The sequence below is a fragment of the Callithrix jacchus genome, chromosome 16 (genome assembly GCF_049354715.1).
Source record: "Callithrix jacchus isolate 240 chromosome 16, calJac240_pri, whole genome shotgun sequence".
Classification (NCBI taxonomy): domain Eukaryota; kingdom Metazoa; phylum Chordata; class Mammalia; order Primates; family Cebidae; genus Callithrix; species Callithrix jacchus.
The window spans coordinates 119632-144754 of NC_133517.1; the positions used below are offsets into that span (position 1 = coordinate 119632).

At 36.9% G+C, this 25123-nt stretch overlaps 1 protein-coding gene across 8 annotated transcripts in view; it reads right to left on the minus strand.

Moving 5' to 3' along the window:
- LOC100399809 (spermatogenesis-associated protein 17) overlaps window positions 1–25123 on the minus strand; it is a 213970-nt gene that overhangs the window by 84009 nt on the left and 104838 nt on the right. For all 8 annotated transcript variants that reach the window (XM_078353498.1, XM_078353497.1, XM_054246471.2 and 5 more), the window contains one exon: window positions 14337–14460. In XM_078353498.1, coding sequence (XP_078209624.1) covers window positions 14337–14460 — 124 coding nt within the window. The remainder of the gene's footprint in view (window positions 1–14336; window positions 14461–25123) is intronic.

Below are 25123 nucleotides of genomic sequence, written 5' to 3' on the forward strand. Positions count from 1 at the left end.
GAAAAGAAAAAAGAAAAAGATGAGGTGGGTACATGTTTAATCTGGGTTTAGTTAAATATATTTATGTGAATTTTCTGTCACTTTCACATATACTTAATATTTGTTAGCAATCCCAAATTGAAATATCTCCCAGGAATATTCCTACCACACACTGTGTAGATGGAAGGCACCGTGAATGAAGGAGCAGGGCCAGAGGCTTCATTGCAATAGGAACATGCTAACGTGCCTCGCCATGGAAGTCTGTGGGTAGTGGGGGTGGAACGAGGTTTAAAATGTACACAGCCCAAAGCTAGTCTGTGAAAAATTATTCCAACATGCAGATGTATAAATCATAAATGGGGACACCAATGCTCATAATTTCCTTTACAAAACGGAAGACTCTCCTTTCAGTAATACACCCAACATAATGTATTACACAACACTTTCACCGTAATGAAAAGTTAGATCCATGTTGTCAGAACAAAATGGTAAATAATCCATCTCTTCTCACTTGGGAAAGTATAACAATATTATTGTGAATAAAGAAGCAGTCAAAGAGTATGAAGTCAAAATATAGAAAATAAATGCTATAGAGCTGTGTCAGACAGTTAAAGTACTATGCTATATTTTTAGATTTTAAGTTGCATATTATCAGACTGTTAAAATTTGAAATATGCTTGAAATGATTTCCTTTCTCATTATAAAAAATATTGCCAGGTGTGGCGGCTCATGCCTGTAATCTCAGCACTTTGGGAGGTTGAAGTGGGAGGATCACTTGATGCCAGCAGTTTGAGAGCAGACTGAGCAACATGGCAAGACCCTATTTCTACAAAAAATTTAATGTCGTGGCAACTGCCTGTAGTCTCAACTACTTGAGAGGCTGAGGTGGGAGAGCACTCGAGCCCACAAAGTCAAGATATGATTGCTTCACTGCACTCCAGCCTGAGTGACAGAGCGACAGGCTGTCTCTAAAGAAAAAATAAATAATGAACTTATATTCTTGTATTTGAAACCTTGCATACTTTATCCTTAAAGATGGATCCCAAAATTGTATAACCTTCAGACCCATAACACATGGATCTGTCCCCAGTCACGCATAAGGGGGAGGTTTACAATGTGTTTTGCTAAAGAATTTATTTTAAGGCTGGGCACAGTGGCTCAAGCCTGTAATCACAGTACTTTGGGAGGCCGAGGCGGGTGGATCACGAGATCAAGAGATCGAGACCATCCTGGTCAACATGGTGAAACCCCGTCTCTACTAAAAATACAAAAAATTAGCTGGGCATGGTGGCGCGTGCCTGTAATCTCAGCTACTTGGGAGGCTGAGGCGGGAGAATTGCCTGAACCCAAGAGGCGGAGGTTGCAGTGAGCCGAGATCGCGCCATTGCATTCCAGCCTGGGTAACAAGAGCGAAACTCCGTCTCAAAAAAATAAAAAAATTTATTTTAAAATGTTGCACACTTCAAAGGAAAAAATATATAAGGGAGAGAGCTAAGGCACTTTTTTACCTACGTGGCTTTCTTTGGATTAATTTTTATTTTATTCTTGCCTCTTTCAGAAATTGTTGCCTTTTTCTTAGATGTGAGGTAGTTAAAAGATGACAAAAGGAGAAGAGAAGAAAAGGAATTCATCTGAGAATACAACAAGATCTTTTCAAATCACTTCGCGCTGTCTCTTCAAAGAGAATTGACAATGGATAATAATGGCATCCCTTTCATATATTACAGGATAATAAAAACTACAATGTTAAAGAGGGAGGAAATAAAATGTAAAAGTTAATAGGCAATTTATTCTCCATGCTAGTTCAGTCCTTGGCCTTTCTGCACAGAGACTGCCAAAAGTAACAAATTATGTGATGATTTTGTGGTATTAGTTGTTCACTTGGGATTAAGAACAACTGTCCCGATTTGAAGACCTGCCACTTAAACTATGGATCCAAAGATCATAAGTCAGACCCCTATGTAATCTTGAAAGAATAAACCTACCAAGTGTCCAAAGGGAAGAAAAAAGAGTCCCAAACAACAGTTTAGTCACTAGAAAGATAATTTTCTGCTTTATAGAATATTCTGAAAATAGATATAATAAATTGCTTTAAGCAATTCACCAGAAGGTACCAAGGATATCTAAATTACATTCTGTCTTTCTTTATGCTTTTATATGCAGGCCCTAGTTTTTATCTTTATACATGAATCCACTAAGAATTGATGTTTCTTATAAGTACTAACCCACTTCAGAGAAAGGGAAAAAAGAGAGTACAATGAAAGAGCACTGCCTATCCTTTAAAGGATGGCATAAAGGTAGGATAAAGTTTCTTCCATGTAGGGTTTATTGAGGTAAACCAGGTGTAGAACACAGATGTAGATGACTAATTCAGATTTTTATTGTGACCATTGTTTACCGAGGATGGCCCAGCTTTACGGAATGTATTCAAATTAGTTATGTGACCTTGCTCAAGTTGCTTCATCTTTTTTTTTTTTACTTATAGATTTTTAAATATATTTTATTAGCTTTTTTTAAACTTTATTTATTTATTTTATTGCATTTTAGGTTTGGGGGTACATGTGAAGAACATGCAAGATAGTTGCATAGGTACATACGTGGCAATGTGATTTGCTGCCTTCCTCCCCTTCACCTATATCTGGCATTTCTCCCCATGTTCTCTCTCCCCAACTCCCCATCCCTGCTGTCCCTCCCCTATTCCCCCCAACAGACCCCAGTGTGCAGTACTTCCATCCCTGTGTCCATGTGTTCTCATTGTTCAACACCCGCCTATGAGTGAGAACATGTGGTATTTTATTTTCTATTCTTGTGTCAGTTTGCTGAGAATGATGGTCTCCAGGTTCATCCATGTCCCTACAAACGACACGAACTCATCATTTTTGATGGCTGCATAATATTCCATGGTGTATATGTGCCACATTTTCCCTGTCCAGTCTATCATCGATGGGCATTTGGGTTGGTTCCAGGTCTTTGCTACTGTAAACAGTGCTGCAATGAACATTTGTGTGCATGTGTCTTTATAGTAGAAAGATTTATAGTCCTTTGGATATATATCCAGTAATGGGATTGCTGGGTGAAATGGAATTTCTATTTCTAGGTCCTTGAGGAATCACCAAATTGTCTTCCACAATGGTTAAACTAATTTACACTCCCACCAGCAGTGTAAAAGTGTTCCTATTTCTCCACATCCTCTCCAGCAACTGCTGTCTCCAGATTTTTTAATGATCGCCATTCTAACTGGCATGAGATGGTATCTCAATGTAGTTTTGATTTGCATTTCTCTAATGACCAGTGACGATGAGCATTTTTTCATATGTTTGTTGGCTTCCTGTATGTCTTCTTCTTCTAGACCTAATTTCTTTAATCTGTTAAAAGAGAATGTGGGTGAAGGGGAGGAAGGCAGCAAAACACACTGCCATGTGTGGACCTATGCAACTATCTTCCATGTTCTGTACATGACCCCAAAACCTAAAATGCAATAAAAAAAAGAGAGAGAAGGCTGGAAAAATTATCCTAAAGATCACATGCTGCTCTAGCACATTCCACTGAGTGGCACCTCTGTCAGTGTGAGTTCCCACTGTTAAATTTTTTCTGCAGGAAAACATTCATACAAGCTACTGGGAAGTCAGCAAAAGCAAATATATGATCCTTCATGTAAAACATATGAATCTGCCTCCCAAACCAATATCCATTACTCTGTCTTATTACTAGATCTTTCCAGCTCCTAAAAACATTGGCTGAATAAGTGGCAGGGAATGTAAGAATTAAGAATTGGTTTTGGAGACTGCTGTGTTAATAATTGACACTAAATAGCAGTGACCCTAAGCAAAATGACACAACCAATACATTTCTTCTGCATGTCCTCTTAATGCTCTTTTCAGTGCCATAAATACCTCTTGTCCTCCCCAAACATTCCATGAATGCATTAGACCCTTTAGCATCCTGGATCGATTTTTTACCAATGTTATGCCCATTTGGGTCTTTACACTCTAGGTATCACCTAAGGTCTCTGAACATACTTTTCTCTCTCATTCTTATCAGAAGCTGTTCACAATCTATCCATTTTCACTAAGATATACCAGTAAGAACAATTTGAAACCTAATAGGCCTCCTTCTAAAATTAATCTAAATTAGTTATCTACAGACAAAGAAATACATCTTTAATGGTAAAGTAACAGTAAAATTCAAAGTATTATTAAAATGCTTGTAACATTTTTCCCTTTTTCTGTGAGAGATAGAAGGCGAGGTTTCTGAATTTCTACAATATGACAAGTCACCAGAAGTCACCTACCTTATATATATACATACATATATATGTATATACATATATGCATATATATAAAGATGTTCTCTCTATATATGTATATACATACATATATATACATGTATATACACATATATAAAGAGAACCTTATGATAAATATCTCTAGGATATAAAATTTTCTTTATATATATATAAAGAGAAACTTATGATAAATTTCTCTAGGACATAAAGTCAGACTGTATCAGTATGCTCATATTGAGAAGCAAAGGGATCAGAATGGAGTAAGATTATAAAGAATTTTGAACACTTATGCTGAAAAATATGGATTTTATCCTATGGATAACAGGGAGTCTTTGGAGGCTTACAAACTGCAAAGATAAATGAAATAAAAATGCTCCTTTAGAAAGATGTATCTGATGGTGGTAAATATATTAGGTTAAAGGGTGAAAGACTTAAAAAGAAAATCATTTTTGAGACTATTATGATTACTGAGGGTTCAGGAAATAAACATGAAGGGACTGATTTGAAAGATACCTGGAATGATGAACTGAGAGATGTTAGTAAAAAATGAAGGGTCAACTACTTCAAAACACTGGATGACTGGGGATAGTTTAGACTTGTGGATCTTTTAATGTAAAGTGTGACTTGGAAAATAGAAAAAAACAGACACAGAGAAAAAAGAAAAGCCTGAAAAAGTTCACAAGGAACGTGTGACTGCTCAAAATCAGGTTGCATTAAACCACAAGAGCATAAGTGTAATATTCAGCATAGTGGAGATAAAGGTACTATTGGCAGCCATAAGTATCAAGGCATACATCCTTTTGCATGTATATCATGGAAATACAAAAGTGGGAAAAAAAGCCCAACTAAGAAACTAGAAAGGAACAAAATCAGTTTTTTAAGTCAGAAAAGTGGTTTTGAGATAAGGTCTAAGAGGTCCAAATATGTGCTCCTGAAACTCATTACAGGTACATCTTAATATTCCGCTTGAGTTTCCCTACCACTGCAGAGATACTTTCCAAACATATCAAATATACAAAGACATGACACGTAGATAAACATACCCACTCATGCAATGTGCAAGGCAATGCCCACACATTAGGCAATGGTATAGCCTCTCCAAGCCTATACCATTTGGTATAAATGATTTGGAAAAACTAAAATTTTCTTTTCTTTTCTTTTTTTATTTGAGATTGAGTCTTGCTCTGCTACTCAGGCTGGAGTGCAGCGGCGTGATCTCAGCTAACTGAAATCTCACCTTCCCAGGTTCAAACTATTCTCCTGCCTCAGCCTCCTGAGTAGCTGATACTACAGCCACCTGCCACAACGCCTGACTAATTGTTTTGTATTTTTAGTAGATATGGGGTTTCACCATGTTGGCCAGGCTGGTTGAGAATTCCTGACATCAAGTGATCTGCCCACCTCTGCCTCCCAAAGTGCTAAGATTACAGGCGTGAGCCACAGCACCGGGCCAAATTTCTCTTAATTTAAATATTTTTCACCTTATAAGATTTATATCCTAGAAATTAAAATAAAATAATCTTTAAAAAAAAGATTTATCTTATAAAACTGTTTTTATATCAACAGACTACCAATTAATTATGATTATGTAAAGTTTAATTTTAAAAATTAAGATGGTCTTTATATAAATATGATTTAATATGATTTAGGAAAAAAGTAGCTGAAATCATTTTGGCTTCTTCAAAAATATAATTCAAAGTAAAGTTTTACCAATATTAATCACAGTATAGAGTCTTTTAAAAATAATAAATAACTTAAAATAGTCATTTCAGTAGTATTTTCACTACTTTAGAGGGGAGTGAGAAAAAACATCCAAAACCTATTGTATAAATTATGACATGGAAATTATTTCCATTATAAACGTGTAACAATTTTCATTAAAGTAAACTTGTTTCTACTTGAGTTTTAATTTTAGTATGTGTAAACTGTTAAATGTCACACCAAAATAAAATATACATAGTTATACTGAGTTATGTGTATATTTTGGATTTATTTACCTTTTTAATTATCACATTAAAATGGAAAAACAGGGTAACATGTTCACTAATAACTATTACTGTGTATAATTGTATATGATAATCAATATATCCAAACTAACCTTTTATAATTTAGATCTTGAATTTTACATTTGTATCTATAATTTCTCTAATCTCCAGGAAGATTCTAAAAAATTCTGGCAATATTTTACAGGCATCTTTTAATGAATCCAACAATAGGCCGTTGCATGCATTCACCAGTAGGTGGAGCAGACAGCATAATTTATTACCCAAGAACAAGGGCAAGGGAATCAAAGTCAGTTTATTTGGAATAAACCAAATCTGCAAATGAGATTTTCTTCAAAGGAAATATATCCTGTATGTGTTAGATGTAATTTGACTGGTTACTGAATCAAAATAAATAACTTTATGAAATAATCAATCTTTACAGAAAGATAAATTAAATTTACAAATGGAAGCAGTATTTGCATTTAACTTTATCCAGATCAACCAAAATTAGCCTTCCTTTCACAAAACTTTTACAGGGACAAAGATTTTTTATGCGTTCATTTAATAAGAGTGTTAAACCCAATCCTGTTTTACAGGTGATGGGGTTCATAACAAATAGTATTTTTTGGGAAATATAATTGACTAATCCTATTATCTTTGTATCAACAAATTAACCTTATTACTACTAGTAAATGGTGATTGATTATTTATGCAAATGGGTTACCATATTCAGGAGGAGGACTCAAGATGGCGCTGTGAGAACAACCCAGGATTGGAGCTCTCATTGAATCCGCAAACGGTGAGTCGGAGCTGCATTTCCAGACTGATCTTTGTTGCCCACAGAACGGGGAAACTCCCAAGTATAAAAAAGACACGGGACGCCAGGCAGTACGTCTGCCTGGCGAAGCCGGCAGCCGGGGCGGCGGCGGCCGGCCCTACCCAGCAATCCCCACAGGGCGCGCTTGTCCAGGTGCCCTGTTGAACCGGCAACCTGAGACTTGAGAAGGCTGGACTTGAGACTGAATGAGACTTGGACAGTAGGCCAGCCAAGGGGATTGCAGGGACAGTTCGTTTGGGATACCCAGTGGGACGAACAAAACCGCGATTTCAAACTATCCCGAGCAGATGGTCCGAGACGCTCTGTGGAGGAGGGGCGTCCACCACTACTGAGGCAACCCACCCCAACTGAGATACACGCCCACTGCTGACGCAGCCAGCCGTTGCCGAGGCAACCCGTCCCTACTGAGATACACGCCCACTGCTGACGCAGCCTGCCATTGCTGAGGCAACACACTACAATGAAGAGACTCCGCCGCAGGGTGTGGTGGAGACAACAGCAGAGCCTGCAGAAACAGGGCAAATCACACAACATCAGGGCAGAGCCTCGGCAGCCAAACAGTGGCTAGTCTGCCTTCTAGCTGGGCAGGACACCTCATAGGACGTCAAAAAATAAAGCCCGAACCCCCCAACACAGAGCATTTGAGAAAAAAAGGGTTTTTTTTAATGAGCTCTGTTGCAGCAGAATCAAACATAGCAGCCTAACAGCCCTGAATGAACAACAGAGCTCACAGCTCAGCAATTGAGCTCCAAAAAAGTACAGACTGTCTCCTCAAGCAGCTCCCTGACCCCTCTATATCCAAAAGACTGACATATGGCAGGCATCATCCTGGGACAAAGATAGCAGAAAAAGAAACAAGTAGCATCCCTCACTGTGCCACAGCTGCTAGAGGTGCACCCCAGACAAGCAGGGCCTGGAGTGGACCTCAGCAGTCGTACAGCGAAGGGGCTAGGCTGGTAGAAGGAAAACCAAGTAACAGAAATACTTCATCATCAACAATCTGGGTGTCCACTCAGAGACCCAATCGAAAAGTCAGCAACTACGCAGACGACAAGTGGATAAACCCATAAAGATGGGAAGAAACCAGCGAAAAAAGGAGGAAAACACCCGAAACCAGAACACCTCACCTCCTAGAAAGGACCAAAACTCCTCACCAGCAAGGGAGCAAAGCTGGACGGAGAATGACTGTGGCGAAATGACGGAATTAGACTTCAGAAGGTGGATAATGAGAAACTTTTGTGAGCTAAAAGAACATGTATTAAATCAATGCAAAGAAACTAAGGAACTTAAGAAAACATATGAGGAAATGATAACAAGAATGGATACCTTAGAGAGGAATATGAATGAATTAAAGGAGCTGAAAAACACAATATGAGAACTTCGCGAAGCATGCACAAGTTTCAATAGCCTAATTGACCAAGCAGAAGAAAGAATATCTGAAGTCGAAGACCAACTCAATGAAATAAAACGAGAAACCAAGATTAGAGAAAAAAGCACAAAAGGAATGAACAAAGTCTCCAAGAAATGTGGGACTATGTGAAGAGACCTAATCTACGTTTGATAGGTGTACCAGAAGGGGACGAAGAGAATGAATCCAAGCTGGAAAATACTCTTCAGGACATCATCCAGGAAAACTTCCCCCACCTAGCAAGACAGGCCAACACTCAAATGCAGGAAATACAGAGAACACCACAAAGATATTCTGCAAGAAGAGCAACCCCAAGGCACATAATCATCAGATTCAACAAGGTTGAAATAGAGGAGAAAATACTAAGGGCAGCCAGAGAGAAAGGTCGAGTTACCCACAAAGGGAAGCCCATCAGACTCACAGCAGATCTCTCGGCAGAAACACTACAAGCCAGAAGAGAGTGGGGGCCAATATTCAACATTCTTAAAGAAAAGAACTTTCAACCCAGAATTTCATATCCAGCCAAACTGAGCTTCAGAAGTGAAGGAAAAATAAAATCCTTTGTGAACAAGCAAGTACTCAGAGATTTTGTCACCACCAGGCCTGCTTTACAAGAGCTCCTGAAAGAGGCACTACACATAGAAAGGAACAACCAGTACCAGCCATTCCAAAATCACACTAAAAGTTAAAGAGCATCAACATAATGAAGATTCTACAACAACTAACGGGCAAAACAGCCACTTAGCATCAAAATGGCAGTATCAAATTCACACATAACAATATTAACCCTAAATGTAAATGGACTAAATGCACCAATCAAAAGACACAGACTGGCAAATTGGATAAAAATCCAAAACCCATCAGTGTGCTGTATCCAGGAAACCCATCTCACATGCAAGGATACACAAAGGCTCAAAATAAGGGGATAAAGGAAGATTTACCAAGCAAATGGAGAGCAAAAAAAAGCAGGAGTTGCAATTCTCATCTCTGATAAAATAGACTTTAAAGAATGGCGATCATTAAAAAATCTGGAGACAACAGATGCTGGAGAGGATGTGGAGAAAAAGGAACACTCTTACACTGTTGGTGGGAGTGTAAATTAGTTCAACCATTGTGGAAGACAGTGTGGCGATTCCTCAAGGCCTTAGAAATAGAAATTCCATTTGACCCAGCAATCCCATTACTGGGTATATATCCAAAAGACTATAAATCATTCTACTATAAGGACACATGTACACGAATGTTCATTGCAGCACTGTTTACAATAGCAAAGACCTGGAATCAACCCAAATGCCCATTGATAATAGACTGGATTGGAAAAATGTGGCACATATACACCATGGAATATTATGCAGCAATCAGAAATGATAAGTTTGTGTCATTTGTAGGGACATGGATGAATCTGGAGAACGTCATCCTCAGCAAACTGACACAAGAACAGAAAATGAAACACCGCATATTCTCACTCATAGGTGGGTGATGAAAAATGAGAACACATGGACACAGAAAGGGGAGTACTAAACACTGGGGTCTATTGGGGGGAAAAGGGGAGGGCCAGTGGGAGGGGGAGGTGGGGAGGGATAGCCTGGGGAGAAATGCCAAATGTGGGTGAAGGGGAGAAGGAAAGAAAAGCACATTGCCATGTGTGTTCCTACGCAACTGTCTTGCATGCTCTGCTCATGTACCCCAAAACCTAAAATCCAATAAAAAATTAAAAAAAAAAAAAAAAACGTTACCATATTCAGCTTTCTGATTGAAATAAACATATACAAAAGGTGTTTTAATATGACTTCAACTTTTTAATTAATAAAACCCTGAGGGGTCTATTAATTCACTCATTGCAACATTAGTTATTTACTAGTGTAATTTCTATTAGCGCTAATATATTTGCTTGAATAAAAATGAGATAATTAATACCATTAAAATTAGTAATAGCTTTTGGAACTATATTAAAGTATACTTTGGATTTCTACTAAAAATAGGCTTAAATCTGACTTTAAAACTTTGCAATCAGATTATGAGTATATTTATCACCATAATCATCCTAATGTATTAGGATGTATTACTTTAATGTATTACTAATACATTAAAAAACATGTAATCTTATATCATGTATATCTTAGTTCACAAATACAATTTTGGCTTACAACATTATCTTTTTTGAAGCATTGTCAAAATTAGTTTTATTTCTAGTCTTTTAAAGTAAGCTATTAGAACAACAAAAATTTAATGTAAAAATTATTATTCTATAAACGATACTAATATCATTCCTAAAATAATCACCAATCAACAATATAAATCACAAATATAACTAATGTACCTCTCTTTACTAAAAATGCTATTAGATGTATTCCTTTTAAGCAGATCAATAAAGCTTTTCCTATAATGATATACTGTTCACAAAATTATTCAAACTTGAATATTTTTTGGAGAGTTTTCAAATATCTGCAGGAATTGAAGTTAAAATTGATACAAATCTTGTAAAATAAATATTAATTCTTATTGGCTTTTATTTGTACTTAAATGTTCATAAATACAATTTGAAATTAAGTCTCTTAAAACAATGAAATTAATGTGTAAACAACTAAGTAAGGAATATTTCAAAATCTGCAGCTTAATTTCTCCCCAATAGCCAAGACATGCTGTAAAAATTACTAACAACACTAGACTGAAGTATGTGATTTCCATTTCTCCACCACATATGCAGTTTGCCTTGGGAACAAAGGTGCTGCCATAGGTTCAAACGGTTGTCTTTTCATCTCTAGTTACCAGTGATCAAATGTTAAGATCACTGTGATGAAGTTTACCAACCTGCTAGATCCAAATTAAAATCCCTGATATTTTTGCAATATTCCTCTCTGAGGGAAGCGATTTGAGAATATAATTTCACCTGTAATGTCCTCACGGCTGTGAAGCCAAGTGTAAAATGGAGGTGATGACACCAGTATAGAGACTTGTAACTAATTTTTATTAATAACTGAAGGAAAGCCAAAGAAGAAAAGGAGAAAATGAATGCTTCCAATTGGTAACACTAATAGAAGAAAATTAAAGTAGAAAACCTTAGTTTATCTTGGCAGGTTAAATTCTAATAATATAATTCTTACCATTACTGAATGCCCTCTAAGGGTCTGGCACTATTTTAAATACATTACATTTAATCCTCATAACATTCTTCCAGGGTGGTTTCATTATCCCACAAATGCAGAGGGAAGCAGAGGCTCAGAAACTGATGGCAATTTCCTGACATGGGTTTTTCAACTGTGCCTCAGAAATAATTATTTTATTAGATGCCAAGGAGTTTTGGAGACTAGGGATCGCTAAAGTAAAGTTTACATACACTGATATTATCAGCAGCCTATGTGATATAAAGAAGAAGACAAACGCATTGGCAGCTTGTGTTTGTTAACACAGACATCTTAAAACACAGTGGTAATATCTGAAAATCCATTAAGGTCTATGATTCAAGTGTTTTGGCGAGGTTTGTGAAATTTTTTGTTGGACCAGGTGCTTAACTCTAAAATTGAAATGGGCTGGACATGGTGGTTCACGCCTGTAATCCCGGCACTTTGGGAGGCTGAGGCGGGTGGATCACGAGGTCAAGAGATCGAGACCATCCTGGTCAACATTGTGAAACCCCGTCTCTACTAAAAATAGAAAAAATTAGCTGGGCCCGGTGGCGCGTGCCTATAATCCCAGCTACTCAGGAGACTGAGGCAGGAGAATTGCCTGAACCCAGGAGGCGGAGGTTGCGGTAAGCCGAGATGGAGCCATTGCACTCCAGCCTGGGTAACAAGAGTGAAACTCTGACTCAAAAAAAAAAAAAAAGAAATTGAAATGAAATCAAATTAGTTAAAAAAAATACATAGAAAGTCTCTATAATACTGTTTGGCACATGGAAAGCACTCCATAGATATTTGCTATCAGATTATTTTATTAGTAAAAAACCAGTCTTCATGGACTTTCTAAATCATTTCACTAGATCCTCAGTATCTCAACAACGTTGAATTAAACAGAATTAACAAGTGTTCAGTTAAATCTGATTTTACTATTTTAGGTCAGGCACGGTGGCTCATATCTGCAGTCTCAGCACTTTGGGAGGCTAAGGAGGGGGGGATAATTTGAGGTCAGGAGTTCGAGATTAGCCTGACCCACATGATGAAACCCCGTCTCAATTAAAATACAAAAATTAGCCCAGCATGGTGGCAGGCAACTGTAATCTCAGGCTAAGGCAGGAGAATCGCTTGAACTCAGGAGGTGTAGGTTGCACTGAGCAAAGATCACACCACTGTACTCCCTTCTGGGCAACAGAGTGAGACTCCTTCTCACTCCCTCTTCAAAAAAGGGAAAAAAAAATTTAACTGTTTTAAAAATCATTTTCTGCATTATAATACTTAGTATACAGAGCACAACTAGAACTCATATTAAGAAAGATTCAGAGTATAAAGACAGTCCAGAGTTACTAAAATTAACACCTGTATTGTAAAAAATAAAATATTATCAGATTTAAAGAAATAAGGCTATTAATAGTACTCTTAGTTTAATGAAAGTTGAAATTACTAATAATTAAAGTTAAAACAGTTCTGCTAAAAGGAATTTTTGGTTTGAAATTTTATATAAAAATGTAGCACTTCAATTACACAACTAAAATTTTTACTATTATAGATTTTACAATTAAAAGTTAAAATATTTTGAGTTTTCATTTTAAAAAGTATCTTTAAATGATCGCCTGAGTATTTGAAGTCTAGAGGCCTCAGATTGAGTGCCATATCTATTTCTACTGGCTTTGTGTCTCTAACTCAGCCACTCACAGCTCTGAGCTTGTTTCCTTGCCTGTTAAATGAAGATGACTCAGCTCTAGAAATCCAAGTAAATATGAAGATAGTCACCATGATTAAAACGTATTGGTATTTAGACTACCAAGTAGAGGCTAGAGATGCGGAAGATCTATGTTCCAAATGTAGATGTCTGGCCTAGGATTTAATGTTTTTTTAATTTAAATGCATCTAAGGATGACATTCACTTGTAGGGCTCACCCTTCACCACTGGGATTGACTTGCTCCTGCCTGGAGATATTCGACTATGTGCCTCTGGCCAGAACTACGACACTGAACTTGAAGGTCTATGAGAAAAAAGTAAAACCCAGAAATTGCCAGTTTCCTGACTAGATCCCTAGTAACAAAACACACCTCAACCCAAATTCACGCTTTCCTTAAATCATATTTCTTTCTGAAACTATTCCCCATATGCCATTATTCCTTCCTAGTAACCAGGACAAAACTCAGCAAGCATTGTAAAATATTTTAGCAAGCATTGTAAAATAAATGTCTAAGTGTTCCAAATTTCATGCTTACATTTCTATAAGGAGATGTAATTGCTGAAGCAATTTTGTTAAAAGCTTTACTTGAAAATTTCCATCAAAATTTAGAAACGGTCAAAAAATGGTTTTAATCTCAACATTAGCTCAATAAAAAGAGAAAACATGAAAGCCACCTCAGCCTAATAACTTGTTAGTTCTTGATCAATTCACACCACAACAAAGAGCCACTCAGAATGAGTTTTGAAAGCGAGGTTATGCCCTTCGTGTTGTGTTATCACCGTGGCAGATCACACTGTTGACTTGGACCTTTCTGCCAGCGTCGCAGCAACTGCCTCTATGAAGCCGCTGTCACAGACGAGTCATGGTCCCTGCCCGCACCTACACAGAAGCACGAAATTGAACTCGAAGTAGTGTCTTTGTAATATCTTTTCAACAAGTCATGTCCCATTCAGCCTGCTAGTTTATCTCTGTCAGGCGAGGGGCCCAAGTGGCTTACAGGAGCTGTCAGGGACAGTTAGACCAACCTGCTTTGTGCTGAGGAGGTAATGCATCTTTCGAGCTTGGTAATCTCTTTTCTCCTCTTCCCTATCGAGGTTAGCCTTCTTCTCTTCTCTTTCTTTCATTTCTGCAAACTCCTCCAGTGCCTTCCTGCATCAAAACAATCTGCAGTTATGAGGGGCAACCATCATCCGTATCCATCCAAATCAGTAGTGTCATCCATCTATCTCACCTGCATTTTCTACATTAATCTTTGCAATATTTAGAAAGCATTTGTGATTTTTTTCTGTGATTACGTTTTTCAAATCAAATGAGTTTATTTATAATTAATTCAAAGCTGAGAAAATACTTATATCAAATGCAATACAAGTGTCTTACTAAATTATCCGGGTTTTCTGCTTGAAGGTTAACTTTTTCGGACATACTTAAACATCCCAAGAAAGCCTTTGAACTACTGTTTTCCTTTATATTTTGGATTTGTATTTTCAAATCTCTAATCATTTATTTTGTATACTAATGGCCTAATTTTTAAAATGTGACAGGTTTTATACAATGCTTAATTTATTATAGGCTTACTTCAGTTGACAGTTCAAATAATCCTGGTAAGATTATATCTATTATTCTGCACTTTAAAGGTTGACATTTTGTCCCATTGTATAGATAATTTGAATAAAAACTAAATGAGGTGAGAAAGTGCAAGTCTTTTCAGAGTATAATAAATTCTATTAAAATAATAAAACTTTTCATCATTTATTTATGTGTATCTAAGAAATATAAACAAAAAATAAGCTTTAAGTATACTGTGTGAAAACACCTGCTAAGCAGTTTATGATATTATCAAATATAGAAAAAATAAATCCTTCATTTTCAAGGAAAAATTTGACAATTTGTGTTAAAAGAATATTTTGAAGTTGTACTATACTTTTTCAAAAAGCAGATATAAAACTTAGTGTCTAGTTCTGTAAGTAAGTTTTAAACAAATCATCTGAGCATTTTTCTCAAAGGTATCTAAGGAAAGTAAAGGAAAACCTTTCAAAAATAAAAAAGATTCTCCTTTCTATTTCAATGTCTAGAAATATTTCTGTTGCAATTTTCTGTTAAAGGCGACTAATACAAACTTCATGCAAGGTTACTTATGAAACACACTGACGTTTAAAAATCACCAAGCTATGATACTGAAGCAGAGCAATTTTTTCAACATAAGATTAAATTGCAAAATAAATGAATTACTTGGAGTGGCATGGCCCCCATTTTGCCACCCTTCTCTTGAAAATTGCTTATTAATATAAAAAAAGGAGTCAGATAATAGCCTGTTTTACTTTATACATAGTATTTTTGGGGGTTTCTGCACCCACAGAGCCAGGCTAGCTGCACATTTAGATTGTGTTGGCAAGCTGGTACAATGACCTCTCTGACCTGCATCTCAAGGCTATTATTAATCGCTAAGTAACCTGGTAAAACCAAACAAATTTGTTTCCATTGAAAGGATCTCTATCTGTGTCTGAGAATTTGTTCTGTACCAAACAAACCTCATTAACTGTGTCCATTTTTGACAAAGAACCAGGAGTTAGAGGGATTGGTGACCTTTCTTTGTCCTTAAGGTACAAATTTCAAGGCAGTTACACATGAATAAATGAGAATTTTTGCTAGGACAAATAACAATCATATGTTACACTGAAAAGTGAATACATTATTACTTTTAATCTTTATATTGCTATTATGAACAAAATAAAAATTAACCAGAGAACTCCCACTATAAAGATACTCAGAAATACATGTCTCCAATTTATATTACTCTAAATATAACTACAGTCATTTTCTAAGTAATCATAAACATTAAAATACATCTATAAAGAAGTTTTTGCTCTATAAATAATTTAATAAATATGAAAAAAAATCTTATATAAGAAGAAAGGCCTAATAGAATTGAAAACATATACAAATGAATAAGGTACAAAGATGTGCACAGAACTTGGATATAAACTCAAAAGTTTAAGTTATTTGAAGTAGTAAATAGAGTCCATCTTCAGAATATGGAAATGTATACAATGGAGTAGTTAAGAGCATAGACTGTTTTGTTCACAGGCATGGCAAAGTGAACTAAAACTGTGGGATAATAGAAAAGAATGTTACTTTCCAGTGTATAAAGAAAACACTTAGGAAACATTAAAAGCACAAATCTGGTGTAATTTCAAATATAAAAGTAGTTAATTTAATAAGTTCATCCAATTAATGAAAAAAAATCAATTCTTAGGTTCCAAATTGATTTCTTGCAATATTCGAGAGTGTGTAGATATATTGAACAAGACAGTAATATTTATGTCAAACATTCTTTGTTAAAAGATGAAGTAGGAATTACTGAATAAATTATTTATTCTTGAAATATGTTTTTGTTATATCAGTAGGATGAAGATATTGCTCAGTGTGCAGGATGCAATAAAAATTATGATCTCATTAAAAATAAAAGGATGGAAATCATTCTAACTAGGATTCCTGACAAAATTATAAAAATTACCTATATTTTTATCTGGAGATTTTTAAAGTGCAGTACTTCTAAGACACTTAAATAGGTTATTTCCTTTTCTTATATTTCAGATGTTTTTTCTCATTTCTAATCTCAAAAAAAATCCTATGATATATATGGTATAGCTTTTACTAATTACTCTATTTTACAAATATGGAAACAAGTAAAGAAATAAAATGGCTTACTGTGATTGACAAATAAGTTAATGACAGAAATGAAATTAGAATCTCTGTGTTTGCAGATTTTCTAACTCCAGCCCAGGCTGTCATCTTGCTGGTACAAGAAGTATTATGCCAAATATATTTTTATTGAATTATCCATGCATATTTTCTTTTTCCTTATGATCCTGTCTTCTACCATATAAAGAAAATTGAGGCTGGGCGTGGTGGCTCACGCCTGTAATCCCAACACTTTGGGAGGCCAATTCGGGTGGATCATGACAGCAAGAGATCAAGACCATCCTGGCCAACATTGTGAAACCTTGTCTCTACTAAAAATAAAAATAGGTTGCTGGGTGTGGTGGCACCTGCCTGTAGTCCCAGCTACTCAGGAGGCTGAGGCAGAAGAATCACTTGAACCCAGGAGGCCGATTGCAGTGAGCTGAGATCAGGCCACTACACTCCAGCCTGGTGAGAGACAGTGAGACTGCCTCCAAAAAAAAAAAAAAAAAAAAAACTTGATTAAATTCCAAGACTTTGCCTTATTACCATATCTATAAACATTTTCTGATATAAGTTTTAAGATAAAGATTAAAAATTACTAGATAAAAATTACTGAAACTTTTGCAAAGCTTTACATATTTGAATGTATTTTGCTAATGATATTTACAGGGATAATAAAATATTTACATATTCTAATAATGATAGCAATAGTAATAGCCATTGAGAGGCGATATAGTGGAATGGCTAAGTGCATAGACTCAGTTTTGTTTTGTTTTGTTTTGTTCGAGATGGAGTCTTGTTCAGTCACCAAGGCAGGAGTGTAGTGGCACAATCTCAGCTCACTGCAACCTCCACCTTCTGAGTTCAAGCAATTCTCCTGCCTCAGCCTCCCAAGTAGCTGGGGTTATAGGCATGTGTCACCACACCCAGCTAACTTTTATATTTTTAGTAGAGATGGTGTTTTGACATGTCAGCCAGGTTGGTCTCAAACTTCTGACCTCAGGTGATTCTCTCACCTCTGCCTCTGAAAGTGCTGGGATTACAGGCATAAGACACTACACCTAGCCAAGAACATAGACTCTGAAATGACACCTGGTTATCACAGCTCTGCTGTGCTGCTTACTAGCTGTTTACCCTTTGAGCTACAATATCCTCATTTGTAAAATGTAAATATATTAGTACTAGTATCATTCCCATTAAATTATTGTGAGGATGAGATAAGTTAATCAATGTAAAGTACTCAAAATAGTGGCTGGTACACAGTAAGGTGCTATGTAGTGTTAGCCATTTGAGCATTAATTACTTGAGCCAAGTATTAGGCTACATGCTTTATCTACTCAACTGGATATGCTTTCTATAATTCCCTTGGTGGTCTTCTCCTTTCTCTCTCTCACTGAGAGTGCACTCTGTGAATGGAATTCCACAATGTAGAGCATGGAATATGTCTTCCTAACAGGCATGAGGTAAACTCTAATCACTGAAAAATAGGAGACAGAAAAGAACCATGCAAATAAATTTCTCCTTTCTCTGTCCTCCACCTACTGCTCTGAGAGGTGATTTTTCCTTGCAAACCTGAAGAAAACCTTTGTGGCTAAAGACAATAAGCATGGCTGGGTACAGCGGCTCATGCCTATAATCCGAGCACTTTGGGAAGCCGAGGTGGGCAGATCACTTGAGGTCACGAGTTCAAGATCAGCCTGGCCCATATAGTGAAACCCCGTCTCTACTAAAAATACAAAAGATTACCCAAGCGTGGTCGTGGGCACCTGTAATTTCAGCTACTCAGGAGGCTAAGCTAGGAGAATCACTTGAACCTGGCAGGCAGATGTTGCAGTGAGCCAAGATTGCACCACTGCACTCCAGCCTGGGAGACACTGTGAGACTCTGTCTAAATATAGATATATATCTGCTGCGCTATGTCACATCACTATGTGGCTATCTGTGAAGCAGTGGCCAGGACTGCAGGAGTTCATCATGTCTCATTCCTCCCTACAGAAACAAACCCAAAGCCCAGCTGCCAGGAATGCTGGTGGCTGACTGTTCATAACTATATCTCACTGGAGATAATCAGCTGCCCTGCCCCAGGTTTTGTTATCCCACCCCTAGCTTGGATTCAATCAATAACGGGGATTGACAGAGTACATAGGCCCAGAGCCTTTGTCTCAGTTTGAAACCAATATAAAGGGCCATCCAAATCCCAGAGCTAAGACCTCCTGATGCAATTCAAGTTTCCCCTCAACCTTCCTCCTCCCTTCCCTTAAAGGGAGGGGGAATGCTCCCCAATATGCTCCCCAATAAATCTCCCTAAAATGCTCCCCAATAAATCTCATGTACCAAATCACTGTCTCAGAGTTGTTTCCATCTATGGCATTTCCTCCGTGACCCCCTTTTTCTAACCCTCACTCATCTGGTATTGAGCCATCCAGAGTATGAGCACTTTAATCCTCAATTTTCATTCTGCTTTCAAGAGGTTCCTGGCTAAGACACAGATATCATCTCATTTAAAACGTTCATAGTCTTGTGGGGCAGATATTATTACACTCATTTAACAGATCAGGAAAAGATATTCACAGAGCTTAAATCTCTACCCAAACTCCTACAACCAGAAAGTAATGGAGTTAGAATGTGAATCTAGGTTTGACTCCAAAACCTTTGCCTTTAACCACAATACTTTACTCATATTGCCTAAATCCAGTATTTTATTTAAGTATCAATAGGACTTTTTTTTTGAGGAGGTAACTTTGAATACTATATTATGTGTATTAGTTTTCCAAAGCACACAAATGGAAAAGTCTGCTCTGTTTTGGAATGATTTCCATCAACCGTAACTACTCGTTCTTCACCAGATCATAAGATTATAACCAGGTAGCTATGTTGTGGCCATGAAATACACAGACCTTAGCATTTTCCACCACAAATGTCCTATCTTCCTTAAAACACATTTTCCATTTGCTATTTTTTGAGTTAGTAAATAATTCTAATGTACAATGTACAACATTAATGTATCAAAAGAGATTGAAGCTGAAAAGATGCTTATAAGCTATTTTGCACAATACAACTAACAAACAATACAAATCTACAAAGACTTTCAGCATGGTCCCCTGCTTCTCTCTCCTCACTTCATATCACTCTCTTCCAGATCACTATGCTTCAGTCACAATGGCTGTATTTCATTTCCTAGCAAACCATTTATTTCTACCTCAAGATATTCACTTAAATTGTATTTTCTGCCTTGAATTTCTTTTACAGCAAACAAAATTCTCCCTTCACTGTGGTTTTTACTCATAAACACCATAATTTTGTTTTTCTTCCATGTGACTTAATAAAATTTACAATCATACATTTATAGATATATTTGTTTGTTTAACATATGTCTTCCCAACTAGACTGCAAACTCTGTAAAAATAAAGACTATGTCTATGTTGCCCATATCTATTTGAATGAATAAGTAAACATTTTTAAAAGACGACTGTCTTCATATGAGTATTTAGGTTAAGTATATGAATGATGATAGGAACTAGAGAGAAGTGACTGCGAAAACAAATATATAATCCTGCTCAATCCGGAACCCAAATGAAAGGTAATGGTTACTTCCTATCATGTAGTAAATTATGTTTTCTTGCATTGCATATTTTCTTTTCTTTGTTACCTTTTTTCTTTTTAAACTGTTTCTTGATTTTGTCTAATATCTGTACCAAAGGAGAAAAATAATATATTTCTATAAAATATTTTTGAGAAAAACGGAACACTGTGCTTAAACTTGTATTACTTCCACAAGTGATATAAGATAAAAAATCCAGGAGACTGATCCAAGATGGCCGATCGCTAACATCTCGGGACTGCAGCTCTCAGTGAAGGTGCAGAGAACTAGACAATGCCACACTTTCAGACAAATTTTGGTCACTCACGGAGCAGAAGATCCCCAGTGGAGGTATCACACGGGTCGCCAGCGCGACTTTCGTGGCCGGGCGCAGCGGTTCCACTGGCGCCTCAGCACGGCAGCTCTCGGAGCAGAGTAAACAGGTTTGGAGGACCCACGAGGGCCCCCAGCATGACACCAGAGCCCAGCGCAGTGGCTGTGATGGCACCAAGGCACGGCAGTGCTCCGCGCAGAGGCGCAGAGTAAACGGGACCGGCTCCCCTTCTGACCGAGGTATGGAGCCCCGGGAAGGCAGAGTCGCCCACTACGGACACAAGAAGAAAGCCAGACAAGAGAATCCTGGGCAGAAAATCACCATCAGTTTTAACGCCGCTGCTCTGGCCCTGGGAACTAACAACCTGGATGCTCACTCAAGAGACCTAATCTGAAAGTTGGTAAATTCAAAGACCACAGGAGGATAAACTTACAATGATGGGAAGAAAACAGCATAAAAAAGCTGAGAAAACTCAAAGTCAGAAAGGCTCTCCCTCTAAAGATAATCACAGTTCCACATCAACAATGGAACAAGGCTTGATGGAGAACGAGCACATCCCAATGCTAGAATATCGCTTCAGGGAGTGAATAACAAACTTTGATGAGTTAAAAGAACATGTTGTAGCCCAACGTAAAGAAACTAGGAATTTTGAAAAAAAGTTTGATGAAATCCTATTGAGAATAGACAACTTAGAGAGGAGTATGGGTGAAATAATGGAACTGAAGAATACAATACAGGAACTCCGAGAAGTTTGCACAGGTTTAAACACTCGAATTGTTCAAGCAGAAGAAGGGATATCAGAGGTCAAAGTCCAACTTAATGAAATAAAATGTGAAGAAAAGATTAGAGAAAAAAGGATAAAAAGGAATGAGCAAAGTCTCCAAGAAATGTGGGACTATGTGAAAAGACCAAATCTATGTTTGATAGGTGTACCTGAATGCGACAGAGAGAATGAATCCAAGATGGAAAATACCCTTCAGGATATTATTCAGAAAAATTTTCCTAAACTAGCAAAGCAGGTCAATATTCAACCCCAGGTAATACAGAGAACACCACAAAGATATTTCCCAAGAAGAGCAACCCCAAGGCACATAATCGTTAGATTCACTAGGGCTGAAATGAAGGATAAAATACTAAGGGCAGCCAGAGAGAAAGGTCAGGTTACCCACAAAGGCAAGCCAATCAGACTTACAGCAGATCTCTCAGCAGAAACTCTACAAGCCAGAAGAGAGTGGGGGCCAATATTCAACATCCTCAAAGAACAGAACCTTCAGCCCAGAATTTCATATCCAGCCAAACTAAGCTTCACAACTGAAGGGAAAATAAAATATTTTATGAACAAGCAAGAACTCAGAGATTTTATTACCACCAGGCCTGCTTTACAAAAGCTTCTGAAAGAAGCATTACACACAGAAAGAAACAACCAGTATCAGCTCTTCTAAAAATATAAGAAAAAGTAAAGAGCACCAACATAAAGAAGAATTTACACCAACGAATGGATAAAAGAGCCAGTTAACATCAAAGGGCAGTAACCCTAAATTTAAATTGACTAAATTTCCCAATCAAAAGACACAGCCAAAACCCAATGGCATGTTACATCCAGACCTGTTTCACAGGCAAGGTTACACAAAGACTCAAAACAAAGGGATGGAGAAAGATTTACCAACCAAATGGAGAGCAAAAATAAATAAATAAATAAATAAAAAGCAGGAGTTGCAATTCTCGTATCGAATATAATAGATTTTAAAGCAACAAAGATATAGTGGTAAAAGGATCAATGCAACAACAAGAGCTAATGATCCTAACACCCAGATACATAGAGACTTAGACACAATGAGACAGAAAATTAATAAGGATATCAAGAACTCAAACTCAGATCTGGAACAAGTAAACTTAATAAATATTTATAGAGCTCTCCACTTCAAATACACAAAATAAACACTCTAGTCAATACCACATCACACGTACTCATAGGTTTAAATGAAACATTGATTGGCCATTATTAATACCCATTTTTTTAAGAATAAAGCAATATTTCCACTAACTCTCCCTCTTTCTCTTCCTCTTTCTTCCTCTCCTTTACTTATTTTTTTCTTCTTTCCTTCACTCAAAAAAAAATCAACTTGTAAACCTCTAGATCCAGGTCGGCAATGTCTCTCTCATTGCTTGAATTCCTTCCTTCCCTTCCCTCCCTCCCTTCCTCCCCCCTTCCTCCCTTCCTTCATCCCTCCCTTCCTCAAAAAAAAAAAAAAAATCTAAACTCATAATCCTAATATATTAATATGTAATATGTATAATATGTAACATATTATATAAATGACTCAATTATACATAGTTCAATATTTGCTCAGTATACTCATTAAATGCTTTATTTACCACAATAAAAACTATTAAGATGATGGACACATATGCCATTCAGAAGGGAGCTTTATATTCAGCTATTCTTTTTGCTTTTCTTGTTCATTTCAAAATCTAATACTAAAAACAGAATCTTTATAATTTTTACATTCTCTTCTTTGTAAATCCAGAACAACAACAACAAAAATCTCATTCTTTTCTCTAAGAAGGCTTCATAGATCTCCTCAACAATAATTAATCTCTAGTTGTTCCCATGGTAAGAATCTCACTCATTATGAATCCTTTATTTCTCTTTCATTAAAGTGTCAGGTATGCATGCTTCACTTAATAACTCCCCATCCCGAATGCTAAGGCCCTGCTATAGGCTGATCACTTGAGTCCCCCCAGATTCACGTGTTGAAGCCTAAATCCTAAATGTGATGACATTTGGAGGTGGGGCTTTTGGGAGGTAATTAAATTATGGAGTTGGAGCCCCCATTGAATGGGAGGCCCCAAGGAATTAAGAACAGACCTCTCTGCCTCTGTGAGGAAGATGCTGTCTCTTCCTCTGTGAGGACACAAGGAGCATGTGACTGTCTGCAAACAAAGAAGAGTGCCCTTACCAGATGGATATTTTGGCACCTGTCTTTGATTTTCCAGTCTCCAGTACTGTGAGAAAGAAATTTCTCTTGTTTAGCCAGTCTGAAATTCTGCTGCAGCAGCCCAAACTGACTAAGTCAGGTCCTGAAGGTCAAGAATAATCTTTATTCAATGATGTGTCCCTCCCAAAACACTTGGCATAATACCTAGTATAAACTTGGTGCCAGCATCCTCTTATTTCTCAGTTGACTGGTACATTTCACCACTCCTGATGGTTTAATTAGGAGAGAGAAGAAACCACATTGAGAAAAGCCTCTGTTGGGGAGAGAGGGTAGAACCAGAATTCCAGCTCTTTGGCTCAGACAGTGGTTCTCGAAGTGTGGTCCCTGGACCACCAGCATCAACTTCACCTTGGAATTACTAAAACTGCACTTTCTCAGATCCCACCTCAGACTGGCTTAATTAAACATTCTGGAGGTGGAACACTGAGGCAGTCTATGAAATACTACAAAGAAGACAGAAAATTTACTTCACAATATTCAATAAAAATAATAATTTTGACAAAAAAGCAAAGAATTATATCCAGATTGTTTTAAAAGCACAAATTCCTAAAACTGCAAAGACAACTGCTAATAAATAATACTGCATAGTTTTGTCAATTAGAAACAAAATGCCATCATCTGCACCATCTTTAAGAAAAAACAAAATTCCAAGGAAATGGATTTAAACAACTCTATCGTCTTTATTCTGTTGTCATGGCAAGTAAAGTCAGCGCGTGCTTCTGTTGTAAGATGCCTTCAAAATAAAAATAGTCATGGGTGTGGTGGCACATACCTGTAATACCAGCTATTCAGGAGGCTGAGGCAGGAGCTTCATTTGTGTCCAGGAGTTCAAGATAAGCCTGAACAATATAAAAATGCCCCATCTCAAAACAATTAAAAAAATAGTTGAATGGCAATAGTTTCTGCTGTGGTATATTTGAAAGAAAAGTATTTTAGTCAAATGTATTGAATGTATTTATATTTCATCTCTAAAAATTATCTGCTCTGAATATGTCCACATTAATATAACCAAACAAGTAAGCAATAAAAGAAAAAAAACAAGACTAAGTCTAAAATGCAAGTAAAAATACTAACCAGAAAATAAGGTAATTATATGCTAGGATTCTGTGTTTGAATTCTCAACATATTTTGTAAGTAATAAAACCTTGGAATAGATTATTTGGAAGTTATTAAAATACCTAAAATATTCCTATTAGAAACAAAATTTAAGTCAGT